The sequence below is a fragment of the Oreochromis niloticus genome, linkage group LG6 (assembly GCF_001858045.2).
Source record: "Oreochromis niloticus isolate F11D_XX linkage group LG6, O_niloticus_UMD_NMBU, whole genome shotgun sequence".
Classification (NCBI taxonomy): Eukaryota; Metazoa; Chordata; class Actinopteri; order Cichliformes; family Cichlidae; genus Oreochromis; species Oreochromis niloticus.
In genome coordinates this window covers 32,568,800-32,585,716 of record NC_031971.2, presented here as the reverse complement: position 1 = coordinate 32,585,716, position 16,917 = coordinate 32,568,800, and the positions used below count along the sequence as shown (strand labels likewise).

Here is a 16,917-nt window from a genome sequence, read left to right as displayed (position 1 = left end):
TTCAAAATAGTCAACAGGGTCGCAAGAAGCGTGTGGAAAAACCAAGGCGCAAAATAACTGCCCATGAACTGAGAAAAGTCAAGCGTGCAGCTGCCAAGATGCCACTTGCCACCAGTTTGGCCATATTTCAGAGCTGCAACATCACTGGAGTGCCCAAAAGGACAAGGTGTACAATACTCAGAGACATGGCCAAGGTAAGAAAGGCTGAAAGACGACCACCACTGAACAAGACACACAAGCTGAAAGGTCAAGACTGGGCCAAGAAATATCTCAAGACTGAATTTTCTAAGGTTTTATGGACTGATGAAATGAGAGTGAGTCTTGATGGGCCAGATGGATGGGCCCGTGGCTGGATTGGTAAAGGGCAGAGAGCTCCAGTCCCACTCAGACGCCAGCAAGGTGGAGGTGGAGTACTGGTTTGGGCTGGTATCATCAAAGATGAGCTTGTGGGGCCTTTTCGGGTTGAGGATGGAGTCAAGCTCAACTCCCAGTCCTACTGCCAGTTTCTGGAAGACACCTTCTTCAAGCAGTGGTACAGGAAGAAGTCTGCATCCTTCAAGAAAAACATGATTTTCATGCAGGACAATGCTCCATCACACGCGTCCAAGTACTCCACAGCGTGGCTGGCAAGAAAGGGTATAAAAGAAGAAAAACTAATGACATGGCCTCCTTGTTCACCTGATCTGAACCCATTGAGAACCTGTGGTCCATCATCAAATGGGAGATTTACAAGGAGGGAAAACAGTACACCTCTCTGAACAGTGTCTGGGAGGCTGTGGTTGCTGCTGCACGCAATGTTGATGGTGAACAGATCAAAACACTGACAGAATCCATGGATGGCAGGCTTTTGAGTGTCCTTGCAAAGAAAGGTGGCTATATTGGTCGCTGATTTGTTTTTGTTTTGTTTTTGAATGTCAGAAATGTATATTTGTGAATGTGGAGATGTTATATTGGTTTCACTGGTAAAAATAAATAATTGAAATGGGTATATATTTGTTTTTTGTTAAGTTGCCTAATAATTATGCACAGTAATAGTCACCTGCACACACAGATATCCCCCTAAAATAGCTAAAACTAAAAACTACTTCCAAAAACTTTCAGCTTTGATATTAATGAGTTTTTTGGGTTCATTGAGAACATGGTTGTTGTTCAATAATAAAATTATTCCTCAAAAATACAACTTGCCTAATAATTCTGCACTCCCTGTATTTGTCTGTCAAAAATAGTTCATAACTTCCCTTCAACTTATTCATGTCACCTAAAGAGTAAACCTGTTTCTCCATCACCAGTTCAGCTCTGATGATTCAGTAAGGACATCTGCCGTTTTTACAGCTGTAGCTCCAGCAAACATCAGCTGATACCAGAAATTAAAAGCAAATGAATTCTAACAACAGCTGATCAAGCTTAAACGTGCTGCTGTTGTTTTGCGCGATAAACAAACAAGAGAGAAACGCCGATCATTGATCAGTTTCATGACTGAAGTTTCAACAGGCGAGAGAATGACAGGGGAGGCTGTCATAAAGTTCAACATGCGCACACAGCTGTATAGAAACTCCGTCGTGCTAGCTAGAACGCAGTACGAGTTATTGTAAGTGATTGAAAAAGTCAGCACAACGAAATAAACTACACCTAAACTCGGTTTATATCTGACCGAAATAGAGTGCAGTTCATAACTTCTTACCTGAAATTCAGTTCACCTCACGCTCCTGCCTTCGCTTTCCCTGATCCATGATTGACCACCGCGTTAGCAATCGCCTGCCCGGCCTCGTATGTCTCGTTGGCGGCATGTCCTTTCTGTCACACACCGGTGGATAGCTGCCCTCTGTTGTAGCTCCACCACCAAACAACTCAGTTATTTTTTCCACATCGACCAGCATCATCGGCCCATATAAACGAAAAATAAGTCCTGCTAAGACACAGACCCTTGCCGAGCGATCGGGCGATTAAACAAATTTTAGCCACCTCACTATCAGCCAAGCCTGGGTGGTTTTTCACGAAGGGTCGCTAGCCGCGCTAGCTAGCTAAGCTAGCGGCGCTAGCTAGCTAGCCAGCCGGCTATCAGCAACACGTAAGAGAACTGTTGCTAAATAAACTACACCTAAACTCGGTTTATATCTGACCCAAATAGAGTGCAGGTCATAACTTCTTACCTGAAATTCAGTTCACCTCACGCTCCTGCCTTCGGTTTCCAGCATCATCGGCCCATATAAACGAAAAATAAGTCCAGCTAAAACACATACTGTCGGCGAGCGACCGGGTGCTGACACGAGTTTCACCCGCCTCAATATAAGCCAAGCCTGGGTGCTTTTTCACGAAGGGTCGCTAGCGGTGCTAGCTAACTATGCTAGCGGCGCTAGCTAGCTAGCCGGCTATCAGCAACACATAAGAGAACTGCTGCTAAATAAACTACACCTAAACTCGGTTTATATCTGACCCAAATAGAGTGCAGGTCATAACTTCTTACCTGAAATTCAGTTCACCTCACGCTCCTGCCTTCGCTTTCCCTGATCCACGATTGACCTCCGCGTTAGCAAACACCGGTCGATCGGCGGTCGCGGCATGTCCTTTCTGTCATACACCGGTGGATAGCTGCCCACTGTTGTAGCTCCGCATTATAGCACCACCAAACAACTCAGTTATTTTTTCCACATCCAGCTGTAACTCCGATTCTGTGCGAGCATTTGCGAGAGACCGGGGAGGTGAAAGGAGAGAGAGAGTCCCCTCGCTGTCCATTTGCAGCCAAGTGCGGCAGCTAGCTAGGTAGCCGGCTAGCTGTCAGGCAGGACCGAGGTCGTCAGAGCACTGTCGCTAATAATGGGATGTCTTGATAAAACAAGCAGATATTTGAAGTTTACACACCTACATTCTCGCCTGAAAATATCTTAAAAGTGTATTTTGTGACCTAGAAACACTAATAAAAGACATATAAAACGAAGTGGTGTCCGCCATTGTTTAACTCGGAAGAGGGGTGCTATGAATTATGGGATATGGAGTTTTGTAACAAGCATACAGATTTTCAGCCGTACTACTCCCGGTATACCACTAGAGAGAGCCAACCCACCACAAATAAAGTCTGTTTCTATGGCAATTGGCCTAAATTTGCACTAAAATCTAAATATTTCAAAAACTATAAAGTCATAAACACCAAAAGTGTATACCATACTAGTCCAGCTCCAGCCGCACAAAATGATCTAACATATGTAACCCTATTTTCAAAACTGTTTGGCAGAGAAGCGCGGGAAAATTTTCACTAAAATATTAATATTTAAAAACTATAATAGTTATAAACACCAAAAGTCATAGCACACCATTCCTGATCCAGCCGCACAAAATGAGGTAATATATATGAAGCTTGTCTCAAAACTGCGGGGCGAGTTTCGCTGCAAAATTTCAGGCGGAAACTGAAGAATAATAATAATAATAATAAATCCGACGAATAGTAATATGTGTGCCTCTTGTCATAGGCACACATAATAATAATAATAATAACTAGAAAGCGAAAATTTCAGAAGAAATTTTATGTGTGCCTATGCCGCTGCTAATCACTGTAGTTTGCCATTCATACGGCTACAGAGAGCAAAACTCAGAAGAGCAGCCATTCTCCACCATGAACTATGGTAAAAACAAACACCGCTCACGCTTCACAGATGACAGCTTACAGTTTTGTGTAAAGATGAAGTTACTTTGTACAGCGCCGATTTGCAGACGCTGTGCACACAGGTTCATGAGCAGAAGTCCCATTGTACCACGGCAGACCCGACAATGTTTGCATGAACACACTTTGAAGCATTACATTATAGACCACTTTTCACACATGCATTCACTTTTTGTTTTTTGTTATTTTACACAGTGTTCTGAATTATGAACAATGGTCTACAGCCAATCCTGTGTATTATTATACAAACTTTGGTTGTGAGATTCAGATAACTATTTAATAAAAGCTAAATATTTTATATGAGAGTAAGAAAGAAAAGTATATCTTTGTGTCCACCTTTCTCTGTTAATGCCCTAGCTCCCCCCCCAAAAGCTTTGCTAGATCCGCCCCTGCACAGTTACCAGCTGTCAGCTACACAAAAAAGGAGCTTGGTCTTTGTCTCTCAGAAACAACTCATAACTTCCCTTCAACTCATTCATGTCACCTAAAGTGTAAACCTGTTTCTCCATCACCAGTTCAGCTCTGATGATTCAGTAAGGACATCTCCTGATTTCATCTTCATGCTCCAGCAAACATCAGCTGATACTAGAAATTAAAATCAAAAGAATTCTAACAACAGCTGATCAAGCTTAAACGTGCTGCTGTTGTTTAGCGCGATAAATAAGAGCGAACAGCCGATCATTGATCAGTTTCATGATTGACGTTTCAACACGCGAGAGAATGACAGGGGAGGCTTCGTAACGACAGAATAAATCATAATGTTTTCTCTGAATGTGGGACGATTCCGTTTGTACGGCACGGCAACTCTATGAACTAACCCTAATGAATAAAATAAAGTCCAACGTCAGTAACTTAGTGCGCACACAGCTGTATATAAACACCCGTGGCATTACGATTGTAAAAGGTCAACGAAAATAAATTACACCTAAACTCGGTTTATATCTGACCCAAATAGAGAGCGACCGGGTGCTGACACGAGTTTCACCCGCCTCAATATAAGCCAAGCCTGGGTGCTTTTTCACGAAGGGTTGCTAGCGGCGCGAGCTAACTATGCTAGCGGCGCTAGCTAGCTAGCCGGCTATCAGCAACACATAAGAGAACTGCTGCTAAATAAACTACACCTAAACTCGGTTTATATCTGACCCAAATAGAGAGCGACCGGGTGCTGACACGAGTTTCACCCGCTTCAATATAAGCCAAGACTGGGTGCTTTTTCACGAAGGGTTGCTAGCGGCGCGAGCTAACTATGCTAGCGGCGCTAGCTAGCTAGCCGGCTATCAGCAACACATAAGAGAACTGCTGCTAAATAAACTACACCTAAACTCTGTTTATATCTGACCCAAATAGAGTGCAGTTCATAACTTCTTACCTGAAATTCAGTTCACCTCACGCTCCTGCCTTCGCTTTCCCTGATCCATGATTGACCACCGCGTTAGCAATCGCCTGCCCGGCCTCATATGTCTCGTTGGCGGCATGTCCTTTCTGTCACACACCGGTGGGTAGCTGCCCTCTGTTGTAGCTCCACCACCAAACAACTCAGTTATTTTTTCCACATCCAGCTGTAACTCCGATTCTATGCGAGCATTTGCGAGAGACCGGGGAGGTGAAAGGAGAGAGAGAGAGTCCCCTCGCTATCCATTTGCAGCCAAGTGCGGCAGCTAGCTAGGTAGCCGGCTAGCTGTCAGGCAGGACCGACGTAGTCAGATAAACTCGGTTTATATCTGACCCAAAAAGAGTGCAGGTCATAACTTCTTACCTGAAATTCAGTTCACCTCACGCTCCGACCGGCAGCCGCCTGCTTCTCCTGCCTTCGGTTTCCCTGATCCACGATCTACCACCGGTCGATCGGCGGTCGCCTCGCCGCCTCGTTCCCCGCATGTTCTTTCTGACACACACCGGTGGATAGCTGCCCTCGGTTGTAGCTCCGCGTCAGCGACTACCAAACAACTCAGTTATTTTTTCCACATCGACCAGCATCTGGACAATCCACCGCCTTTCACTGTTTGTACCGTTACTAAAAAAACCCCTCATCGGCTCATAAAAACGAAAAATAAGTCCAGCTATGACCCTGAGTCAAAAAGACAGCCAGCTCGGGTTAGCTAGCTACCTGTCTAGCTCTTTGCAGGCACCGAAAACATCAGAGCTAATATGGGATGTCTTGGTAACACGAGCAGATATTTGAAGTTTACATCTGGCCAATCCACCACCTTTCACTGTTTATACCGTTACTAAAATGAATAAATAAATAAATCATCGGTCCATATGAAGGAAAAATAAGTCCAGCTGTGACCACGAGACACTGCGAAGGACCGGGGGTGAAACCATAGTAAGCCGCCCTCACTGTCATCCAGGCCGGCTGTAGCTTGTTAGCAAAGCCGCGCTAGCTAGCTAGCCAGCTAGCCTCAGGCAGAAACGACATCGTCAGAACAGTGTCGCTAATATGGGATGTTTTGACAAAACGAGCAGATATTTGAAGTTTACACAACTACATTCTCGCCTGAAAATATCTTAAAAGTTTATTTTGTGACCTAGAAACAGTATTAAGAGGAAAATAAAAACTAAGTGATGGCCGCCATTGTTTGACTCGGCAGAGGCCTGCTATGAATTGTGGGATATTGAGTTTTCCACCAAGCATTACCGTAACTTTTGAATGATTTGCGCAACCTTAAAAATTCCAATGGCTCCTGAAAGCAGCGACGCTGTGCGCACCGTTGAAATTGTCATCATTACGGTAATCCAAATAAGGGTAGACAGGCTGTACCACTCCCGGCATACCACTAGAGAGAGCCAACACACCACAAATGAAGTTTGAAATTTGTTTCAATGGGACCAAAAGATGGAGCCAACACACCACAAATGAAGTCTGTTTATTTGGCGCCAAAAGATGAATTGGCCTAAATTTGCACTAAAATATTAATATTTAAAAAACTATAAAAGTCATGAACACCAAAAGTCATGACATAATAGTCCAGCTCCAGCCGCACAAATGATCTAACATATGTAACCCTAAAGTCAAAACTGTTCGGCAGAGGAGCGCGGGAAAATTTTCACTAAAATATTAATATTTAAAAAACTATAAAATTCATAAAGACCAAAAGTCATAGCACACCATTCCAGATCCAGCCGCACAAAATGAGGTAACATATATGAAGCTTGTCTCAAAACTGTGGGGCGAGATTCGCTGCAAAATTTCAGGCGGAAACTGGAGAATAATAATAATAATAATAATAATAATAATAAATCCGAGGAATAGTAATATGTGTGCCTCTTGGCATAGGCACACATAATAATAATAAATCCGAGGAATAGTAATATGTGTGCCTCTTGGCATAGGCACACATAATAATAAATCCGAGGAATAGTAATATGTGTGCCTCTTGGCATAGGCACACATAATAATAATAATAATAATAATAATAAATCCGAGGAATAGTAATATGTGTGCCTCCTGGCATAGGCACACATAATAATAAATCCGACGAATAGTAATATGTGTGCCTCTTTCCATAGGCACACATAATGATATGCAGCAGTGGCATATAAATGCATGGCAGTGGGAAGAAGTGCTCAGGTCATGGGAAGTCCCCAGCAGCCTGAACCTATGACGGCATAACTAAGGGATGCTGATACACCAGTAAATACTCATTTCAATTTTATTCACAATGCCATTTATATTGTAAGGGAAAAACCCCAAGATATTAGAGAGACAATCCCATATGAGCTGGTGATGGCAGGGAGGAAGAACTCCTTTTAACAGGATGTTTACTGTGGCAGAACAAAGCTCAAGGAGGGGCCGTTATCTGCGGAGATTGGGTGAGGGGAAAGCAGAGAAAAAAGGAAAGCATAGAGAGACCACAATCAAAAACGATACCCCCTATCCCTAATGGACAATTTTGTCTTCTTATGCTTCTCCTTTAGTGATTACCTACCCCCCAAATCAGTACAGTTTGAGGTCAAAGATCAAATGAGAAAAGAAAACTTTCTCAGAGGACCATGCAATAAAAAAAAAAACACCCATCTGAAGCCAAAATGATGCTAGAAGGAAGACACACCTCTGGGCCTTTTGAAATGCCTCTGGGCAGTCATTTTAAAGGAATATGTAAATGAACTTGAATTTAAATAAGCAGATGGGAAGGTGAGGAGGGAAAAGAAGAGTCAAAAAGAGAGCGCAGAGATATCACAGACAACAAGGAGAACAAAACACAAACTACAGGGTAGAGAAGAAAAACATCATTCACATGTTGTAGTGGGATAAACACACAAGGCATGAAAAGGATATGCTCAATGCTGGGAAGTCCCCCCAGCAGCCTGACTCTCACAGCATAACTAAGGGATGGTTCAGGGTCACCTGATCCAGTCCTGGGATCTGGGAGCTGGTTACATGGGAGAGGGACCTCCCACTCCACTTCTAAAACCTCTTCTTTGAATTTATCCAAAATAAAATTACTAAAATCATTGAACACAACCTGTGACAAAATAATTAAACATCTAAATGTAATTGAAAAAGGAGCTTGAAAAGAAACACACACACACACACACACACACACACACACACACACACACACACACACACACACGTGTGGTATTCATATCTTGTGTGGACATCTAATTGACATATTGCTTTCCCTAGCCTCTTACCCTAACCCTAACCATCAAAAATTAATGCCTAACCCTAACCCTTACTAACTTTCGCTAAAACCACATTTTGAGTCTCAAAAATGCCTTCAAACTTGTGGGGACCAGGATTTTGGTCCCCATAAGGGCTGTTGGTCCCACTAGTATAGTAAACCTCCAATTTTTGGTCCCCACAAAGATAGGAATACATGGTCACACACACACACACACACACACACACACACACACACACACACACACACACACACACACACAGAGTCCTCTGCTGCTTGTCCAGGACATGGTGCAGAGGGTGATCCGGGTCCATTTATATCTGTTGCCATTCACCACAGTCATCTGCTGACCTTTGCATCATCATTATATCGAAGTTTAAACCTGAATTCATGCAGTAATGAAGGGTTTTTTGTTTTTTAAATCTTTCCAGTGCTATATGTACTCATTTGTGTCTTTGTACAAGAAATATTTTCCCGTTTTAAAGCATGACAAAGTCTACATTTGCAGGCTTGAGGGTTTGGTGGTGGTGGTGGAGGGAATGACTTCACCTCTTAGCTCTCTGAGGCCTGAGTCATCATATGTGGTAACCCTAACCCAGTAGTTTGGAGAAAGCAAAACAGTGCATGGTAGGATGATTATTTTCTTTGTTCCCTGATTGTCAACACTTAGGATAACAATTTAATAAAAACTCCAAGGGCCTGAGTTTGTTGGGGTTAAGCTTGGGTTCTTCAGGATTTAGAACTAGGTTAAACCACAAACCACTGTTTGAAATGTGGATGGTTAAATCATGTCACAGATTTAACACATGAATTATTTTTAATATGTTGTTAACCAAGCCACCTTTAATGGTAATTAAGTTTAGAGAATGGTCATGGTTTGGCCACTTCTTTTAAATCTCGGTTTTCTGGGTTGGCAGGGTGACACGTGACCACTAAAGAGTCTGACACAGGTCTGAATATTCAGGCCACATAAACATTTCCTGGCAGTAACAGATAATGAGGTCTTAAAGGTGTCAGTCGGGGCTTTTTACAGTCAACTCATTGCTGCTTTCTCTCTCTCGCTTCTTCTTTTTCCCGTGTCCTGCAGGTGAAGCGCGAGCCGGGCGAGAATGGCACCAGCCTCACAGACGAGGAGCTGGTGACCATGTCGGTGCGGGAGCTGAACCAGCACCTCCGAGGGCTCTCCAAAGAAGAGATCCTGCAACTGAAACAGCGGCGGCGCACCCTGAAGAATCGTGGCTACGCCGCCAGTTGCCGGGTGAAGCGTGTCACCCAGAAGGAGGAGTTGGAGAAGCAGAAGGCCCAGCTGCAGCAGGAGGTGGACAAACTGGCCAATGAGAATGCTTCGATGCGCGTTGAGCTGGACGCTCTGAGGTCTAAGTACGAGGCGTTACAGACCTTCGCCAGGACTGTGGCACGAAGCCCCACTGTCGGGGTCGGGGTCAGGGCTGGAGGGGGAGGGGGAGGGGTGGCGTCATCGGTCATCGGTCCGCTCATCCCAGGGAAGGTGGCGACGGCGACGAGCGTGATTACAATAGTGAAGTCAAAAACAGACGCACGGTCTTGAGGGAAGGGAAGGGAGATGAAGGTGCATCAGGATGGAGCTTAGCTGCATCTGAGTTGATCTTCCCGTCTGCCGGACTCCTCTTCTCCATCTGCACTGACGGACAAAAACCCGGGCGGCCTCGCTTGCATCGCCACGGCACGCTCCCGTCAAGTCATCACCTCTGATCAGTGCAGATGTAGGAAAGGATGGAAGCGGAGGAGGACTCTTGTACCAATGCAGGACAAATACACAGGGTTCTTATGGGCACTGAAGACCCGGAAATCCCAAATAATTTGAAAACTGTCTTATTCCTGATCAAGAAAATAATCTGACATTTGTAAATACTCAAAATGAGAAAATTCCAACAGTTTTTATTTGGTTTTCGGTGCTCAGTGCTGGTGAATCTCCTTTTTAAGTAAGTACATAATAACCATGTCACGAATTTGCACACAGATTTGAAGAGGTGCCTGATCGAAATAAAATGTATAAAACGGAAATTTGGTACATCATCAAACAATCCTAAACACACATGAGAATCAGAGCATTTATTCTTGAATAGTTCTATGGAAATCATTGAATTTAATGTGACCTGCTGATTTGAGTGGCTGCAGAGAAGCCCCATCTTGTTCCACCTAGCCAAGAACTTTTTTCAGAAAAGTACTATAGAAGATATATATATTATACAATGGTGGTAACTGTATTTCTACTGTTTTGTACTGTGTTGTCATTCACATGAGGTCCAAGGTGTATTCTCTGTGTGTGAATTGTTATATATCAGGAATTCTGTGAAATTCTGTGGCGCGTGTTCGTTTTGGTATTGCTATATTTGGGTAGCTGTATTTTTAATTTTTTTTCTTATGGTCTTTTTACTTTCAAGTCAGACTCTCGCGTTCTCTTACCTACTCTTTTATCTGTCCTTCCATTTTTCAACTCCAACTGGCTTCCATTATTACATGCAGTACTTCCTGAATTTTATGAAAGGAGGAGGGGAAAAGGAGGGGATAGGCTATTAATATTTACCAAAACATATTATAGGACAGGAGATGACGTTTTTTAATTCGCTGACCTTATTTTAGTGTGGGAATTTTCAGGGAAATGGTCATATGAAGATAAAAGCCTGTTTGAGTTTCGCTTCAAAGTTTATTATTCAAGACATTTGGAAGGGCAAGTGCCTTTTTCTCCTAATGATATGCATAGAGAAGAAGTCAAAAGGATAACTGATGAACAAATAACTTGTGGAAGGATGGTGGAGATTCAGTGTAGGTGTGTTGCGTATGCTTGTGCTTTATAGCATAAACTGACCAATCAGGAGTCAGCTAGTAACAGCATTTAACTCTCCCTGTACACTGTTATTTAAGCTGTGTAATAGCACGTAATGACGATGATGATTATTAACAGTTATGTACCTTGGCAAGTCATTTGTTTAAAGTGGACCTATTCTGCTTGTTTGCATCTCTATATTTTTATTCTTGGACTCTAGAGGAGCTTTGCATAATTCTCAATGCAAAATGATATTTATTCAACACTAGTCCTTGATGCAGCCCTTCAGATCATTTCTGTGTCTGAAATGAGCTGCTTTAGCTCTTCACCCTTTTAAGGCAACCTTCTGGTAAGCAGAAGGATTGACAATAAGTTGAGAACATTCAAAACATGGTTTCATAGAGTGGCTTTGCATGATTCAAAGTTGTCTGTGAAGGTTCTCAGTCATCCAGGTCATCGTAGTCAAAGAAGTTTGCAAAGAAAAGCGTCTGGACTTCTTTAAGTTGCTTGAAGATGTTTCACCTCTCATCCGAGAAGAAGCTTCTCGGATGAGAGGTGAAACATCTTCAAGCAACTTAAAGAAGTCCAGATGCTTTTCTTTGCAAACTCCTTTGACCATGATTCAAAGTTGAAAATAATGCTTGTTTATGTGATACTGGTCCTTTATGCAGCCCCTCAGTTCAGTTATAGCTCCATTCCCTTTTCATTTAAGCTGTCTTCTGATTGGCTGCTCCTCCTAAATAGAAGATCTACATCTGTACTTACAGTCCAAACTATGTGCCTGACATGACCATTACCAGGGGGAATCTGCTGTCACTGACATCATACAGGGCCAGAAGTAGAAAAACTGTCTAAAACTGAGCTTTCTCCCCTAAGCGTTTCACTCACAGGTTGTTTTTTTTTCTATTTGTTTGTCCATGATAATGTATACATATTTAGAAAGTAAGGAAAAGCACAATAGGTCCTCTTTAAGTGAAATGAAAAAGGAAAATTAGCACAAAAAAACAAAAAAGAGCCTGAATTTTATTCTTGTTTTTGATTTGGGTTTTTTTTGCATAAAATACTTTTGTCTGTTATAAACAAAGTCTGCTGTAGGTTACAACACCTGCAGGAAAACCTTTGCCTCAAATCAGAGCAGTTTGGGTTGCACTTTTCTTTTCTTTTCTTGCTTTTACCCGCAAAACTTACAACTGCAAACTGCAACTGTGATTTCTGACAGTGCAGTCAGCGGGCATGGGTGACAAACATTTCTCTGAATTTCACATATTTCACGCGGGCTTTTCCATAAAAAGTAGTCTTACGTGGTGTTCTATACTTAAAGAATCTTTGTCTATGTATGGTGGAGTCTGGATTTTTATAAAGACAATTATCTTTGCATCGTTTGTAATGACATGTATAAAAAAACAAAACAAAAAAAGGTATAACAAAATCTGTTTGATATACAGTATCTCTCTATTTTGCAATTGTACCAAAAGTGGCTTAACTACTGAATAGCTTTGTTTTTTCTCTAGCTACTAGGCACGTGTGTGTAGCCGTGAACTAGTGTGTGGTGTGCTGTGTAGGTATGTGACGAGGTAATATAACGTTCCCTATTTCATGGATATGACTTTGATACGTGTTTGATTTCAGGCTGAAGCGGGTGATGACACAGTGAGTAACTGCACTCTTTCTCAAATCGTAAAGTCTTTGTCCTCCCCGGCCCTCATTGTTCAGCTCCAGCCCTGCAGACGTGTTAGATCATTTGCTAAACTGCACTTTGGCAGAGTTCACGTTGGCGACGTATTTCTGAGCAGGCCTCTGTGTCTTTATTTTTGGTCTGTGCAGTCTGTTGCAGATAAAGTGACCAACAAGATGAGGAAGTTTTATGGTTAACCTCACACACTGCGTTGTGTTGTGTATTCAGGTCATCAGGCCGAAGTAGCAAATATGTGAAACTCTGCTGAAGGCCTTTGTGGCTGCATCACACCCACTCCTTCAATAACTTATTTTTATAGTCTGTGATTAAAAAAAAAAAAAATTCGTTTTTTTTTTTTTTTTTGCTTCTGTATTTTACACGGTTATGTATATTTAACATCGTTCCAGTTGTATTTGTTTTTGTTTTTTAAACTGTTCTTGAAGTGTCAGGGAAGTGAAATAACATTTGTTATATGGTGTTTTATGAAGTGAAAAAAAAATCTATTCTGCTATTTAATGGTTTGTCTGTCAAAGAGTGAGGTTTACCTTTTGAGTACAATTGCCTCAAATATTTTTTAACCTGATTTTAAAGCTGAAAGAGAAGCAATTTACACAGATAAAAACATTACATACATGCAGCCTTTTACCTGAACCGCTACTTCTCCACTGTGAAGAAAAATGGGTTAGCTCGCCTACTGCTGTGCAGTTACTATGATAAGTAAGGAGTGTCTTCATCTGTACAGAAATAGAAGTCAAACTGGTGAACAGTGAAAAAGGCGCAGGAGGATAAATGGGTTTGTGATTGAAAATATTTTTTTCTCCGTAGTCTTTGAGCGGATAAACGGTCACACGTTCAGTCAGGTGTGAAACCAGAGAGCTTCAGATGTCAAATGAAAATCACTTATCACACCTAATGGTATTGAGCAACAAGCAAATTTCAGTATCTCATAGAGTATATTAACGTGTTTTCTCCATATTAAAGAAAATGCCCTGTTTTGTACGTCCTGAATGCCGTTATCTGAGTTTTTAAAATGTACTCTGTCCCTCTCCATCAGTCTGCTCCTTCCTGCCTGTCTCACTGATGTTTTTCACTGGCCAGCTGTGCGCGCGCGCGCGCGTGTGTGTGTGTGTGTGTGTGTGTGTGTGTGTGTGTGTGTGTGTGTGTGTGTGTGTGTGTGTGTGTGTGTGTGTGTGTGAGTGTATGAGACATCATATAAAACAAGAGGAAACTCAACTTGTGTTGAGACTGTAAGTTATGTCAAATTGTACGACTACGTGTGCTGCTGCTCTGTGTTTTTGTGCTCCTCTGGTTTCTAAAAAAAAAAAAAAGGAAAGAAGCGTTCTGTGTAAACATTAACGTGTCAACATGTGGCTGCTGTTAAATAGACACATCTAATTATGCAAACTGGCAAAATCCAAACTCCTGCCTCACAGGAGCACTGACGCTATCGTAGTCGTTTGTCAAGTTGTCTGTTTTCCTGACTGTACAGTGTGATGTGACGAGGTTAAAGAGCTAATGTGCGGTGTTTAGCTTCTTCTTCTTTTTTTTTTTTATAAATATACCTGGTAAATTAAAATGTCAGCTTGCCTCTGTTTAAATCTGGCATATGTGGTGTGGCTTACCCACTTTCACTTAGCAGTTAACTGTGAAAACACAAAGTCTTCAAATTTATTTTATTTTGGATTTTTGTTTTTTGGGGTTTTTGGTTTTTTTTACAGGGATGCACCATTTTTATTGGCAGATATTGGCTTCAACTCCCGTCAGTTTATTCAGCAAATAAGACTGCATTCACAAACTGCAGCAGCTGATGTTTGTTGTGCCCCATCAGTTTGGTGTCCCTTTCTAGCTCAGAGTGGGTCTCTCACATCCAGTCAGGTGCATATGTGTCTGGACGACACTTGGATTACAATATTTTGTTTTCTGAAACTAATGATGACTTCCTTCTCTTCGATTGACACGTCTGTTGACCTCATATTTAGATTTCAAGAGAACAGCAACCAAATCCAAATTCAACAAAACCACTTCAGACCTCAATGAGGCTTCATTACGAAAGAACTGGCCTCCCCTGGCCATGAAACTGTTCCTCGGTCGATAACAGTATTTGCCTGTTATTTTTGGCCATTTGATAAACAAAAGTATGCTGTGTATTTTAGTAACTCAAACCCCTACTTTAGATGAGTAACGGACTTGTAAGCAGTTTATCTCTTATGTCATATGAAAAAGGTTGAAGTCTTTTACATCTGATATTCAGATATTTGTATTTGTAGAGAATACACATTAACATTTCTTTTAAATTTTGTTTTGTTAATAAAAATATAAAGGACAGTAACTACAATGAGAGACAAACAAAAACAAAAAAGAGAGTGAGAGGACTACAGAGTATAGTAGCGATGCAGTAATACAGTCACACACAAAAAAAAACAAAGCAAGATTTAATTAAAATCCATGAAGACCATCCAGCTCCTCTCAGGCTTGTAGAACTGCAGCAGCCTGTTCCTTTGATAAGCCCATAAAGTCCTCATACCGCTTCACCTTACTGGAACACGTTTTTGTTTAGAGCTTGTTAAAATGATTTCATTTGACTGTGCAATCATTTCAGAAGCAAAAATGTGTTTCAAAAACCTAATCTTAACCCTAGCTGAGTCACCAGTGAAGTTAAACATCAGTATCTGCTTAAAATTTCACAATTGGTGCATTCCTGTGTTTTTATTTATTTTATTTTTTTTAATCCATTTCTAACCGAGAATGATGTAGCCGTCATGCAAGGCCTCCTGCTGACCTGTAGAGTTCTTATTTTTGTCTTCCACACTTAAACTTTTTGTGGCGTTTCCAGTGAGAAACCATGTGCCAGATCTCTAAACAAACAAAAGGTTAAACATTACACAAGTTTAATCCAGATTTTCAGTCAGCAGACACAGTCAGCTGACACCTCAGACCTCCTGTGATTATCAAGCAAGGCGGCGTGGTGCCATTTCATAGCAGAGTTTATGAGCTGTTTGACATGCTGACCTTATTTTCTGCAGGGGTCAAACCCTCGTCATAATGAAGCTTTTCATCACAAACCCTAAAACAACCACTCAGACTACATCTATAAATATTTTACAGAGAAAGAAAAGGAGTGGTGGAGATGCGTCTGATAAAGCTCTTAACCATTTACCACTCTACTTATTCTCTCCTGCTTTAGTTAACTCAGCAGCCTACCAATCCCTTCTTCAAAACCCACACTTCTTCCAGAAGATGCAAATCATTAACTCCTTATCTTGCTGCTTGGCCAATCGGTATGCAGGCATCCAGTGATTTTCCTGTCTAGTGAGTCACGCCACTGGACTCTAAAAGCCCTTTCACCCACCGCTGATCCTGATCGATAGAAGTAAATGAACCAAGGATTCCTTTGGTCATTTTGTTTGGTGTTTGCATCAATAATGTTGTTTGTTTTTTGCGTCCCAGGTTTATACCCAGCCTGCGTCAAATGTACAAATAAAAAAATCGTACAGAGTTCAGGTATCAGTACATTTAAATTTGTATTTATTTATTTTTATTGTAGCAGTGTCCCTGTCAAATTTGACTCTTGATGCGAACATTCAGCCAGGTTCATCATAGGATTTTTTTTAATTTATTTTTTTGTGAGTGTTTCTAAATCTTACACATGGAAACACAGTATAAATAATGGTCCGTTTAAAGCCTTTGAAAAGTAGTGAGTTTGTGTGAATATGGTGTAACCTAATCAGAAAAGCCCTTGTAATAGGAAATTATGTGTTTTGTAATATTTCTGTATGGGATGTAATAAATTATTCTACGGCAGTACTTTCTATGGGAAACTACTTAAAATGTGACAGTCTTTGTTAGTATTTATCTTCCAATTTAAATTATTGTCTTTTTTTTCTCTCCTTTTTTTCGCAATTTGTAGATAGTGACGATGACAAGGTATGGGTAATCACGAAATTAACTGTTTCATCATCGGTCCGATGCATTGTTTAATTTATTGATGTATATAGTGTACGTTTGTTGATAAACAGCTTACTTTATTTTGTATATGACCAATAAACATGTTTTAAAATGGAACTGTCTGTGTGTTGGTCATTCATGAATCTTTAGTATTATTAGCAATTTTAAGCAAATATAGTGCATTTATTATATAAAAACACTGCGTACA

The 16,917-nt window shown here is 41.3% G+C and overlaps 1 protein-coding gene across 3 annotated transcripts in view; it reads left to right on the top strand.

Moving 5' to 3' along the window:
• Positions 1-11,516, top strand: part of mafgb (v-maf avian musculoaponeurotic fibrosarcoma oncogene homolog Gb) — a 73,699-nt gene extending 62,183 nt beyond the window's left edge. For all 3 annotated transcript variants that reach the window (XM_025907986.1, XM_025907985.1, XM_025907984.1), the window contains one exon: positions 9,371-11,516. In XM_025907986.1, coding sequence (XP_025763771.1) covers positions 9,371-9,850 — 480 coding nt within the window. In that variant the 3' untranslated portion in view covers positions 9,851-11,516. The remainder of the gene's footprint in view (positions 1-9,370) is intronic.
• Positions 11,517-16,917: the final 5,401 nt, after the last annotated feature.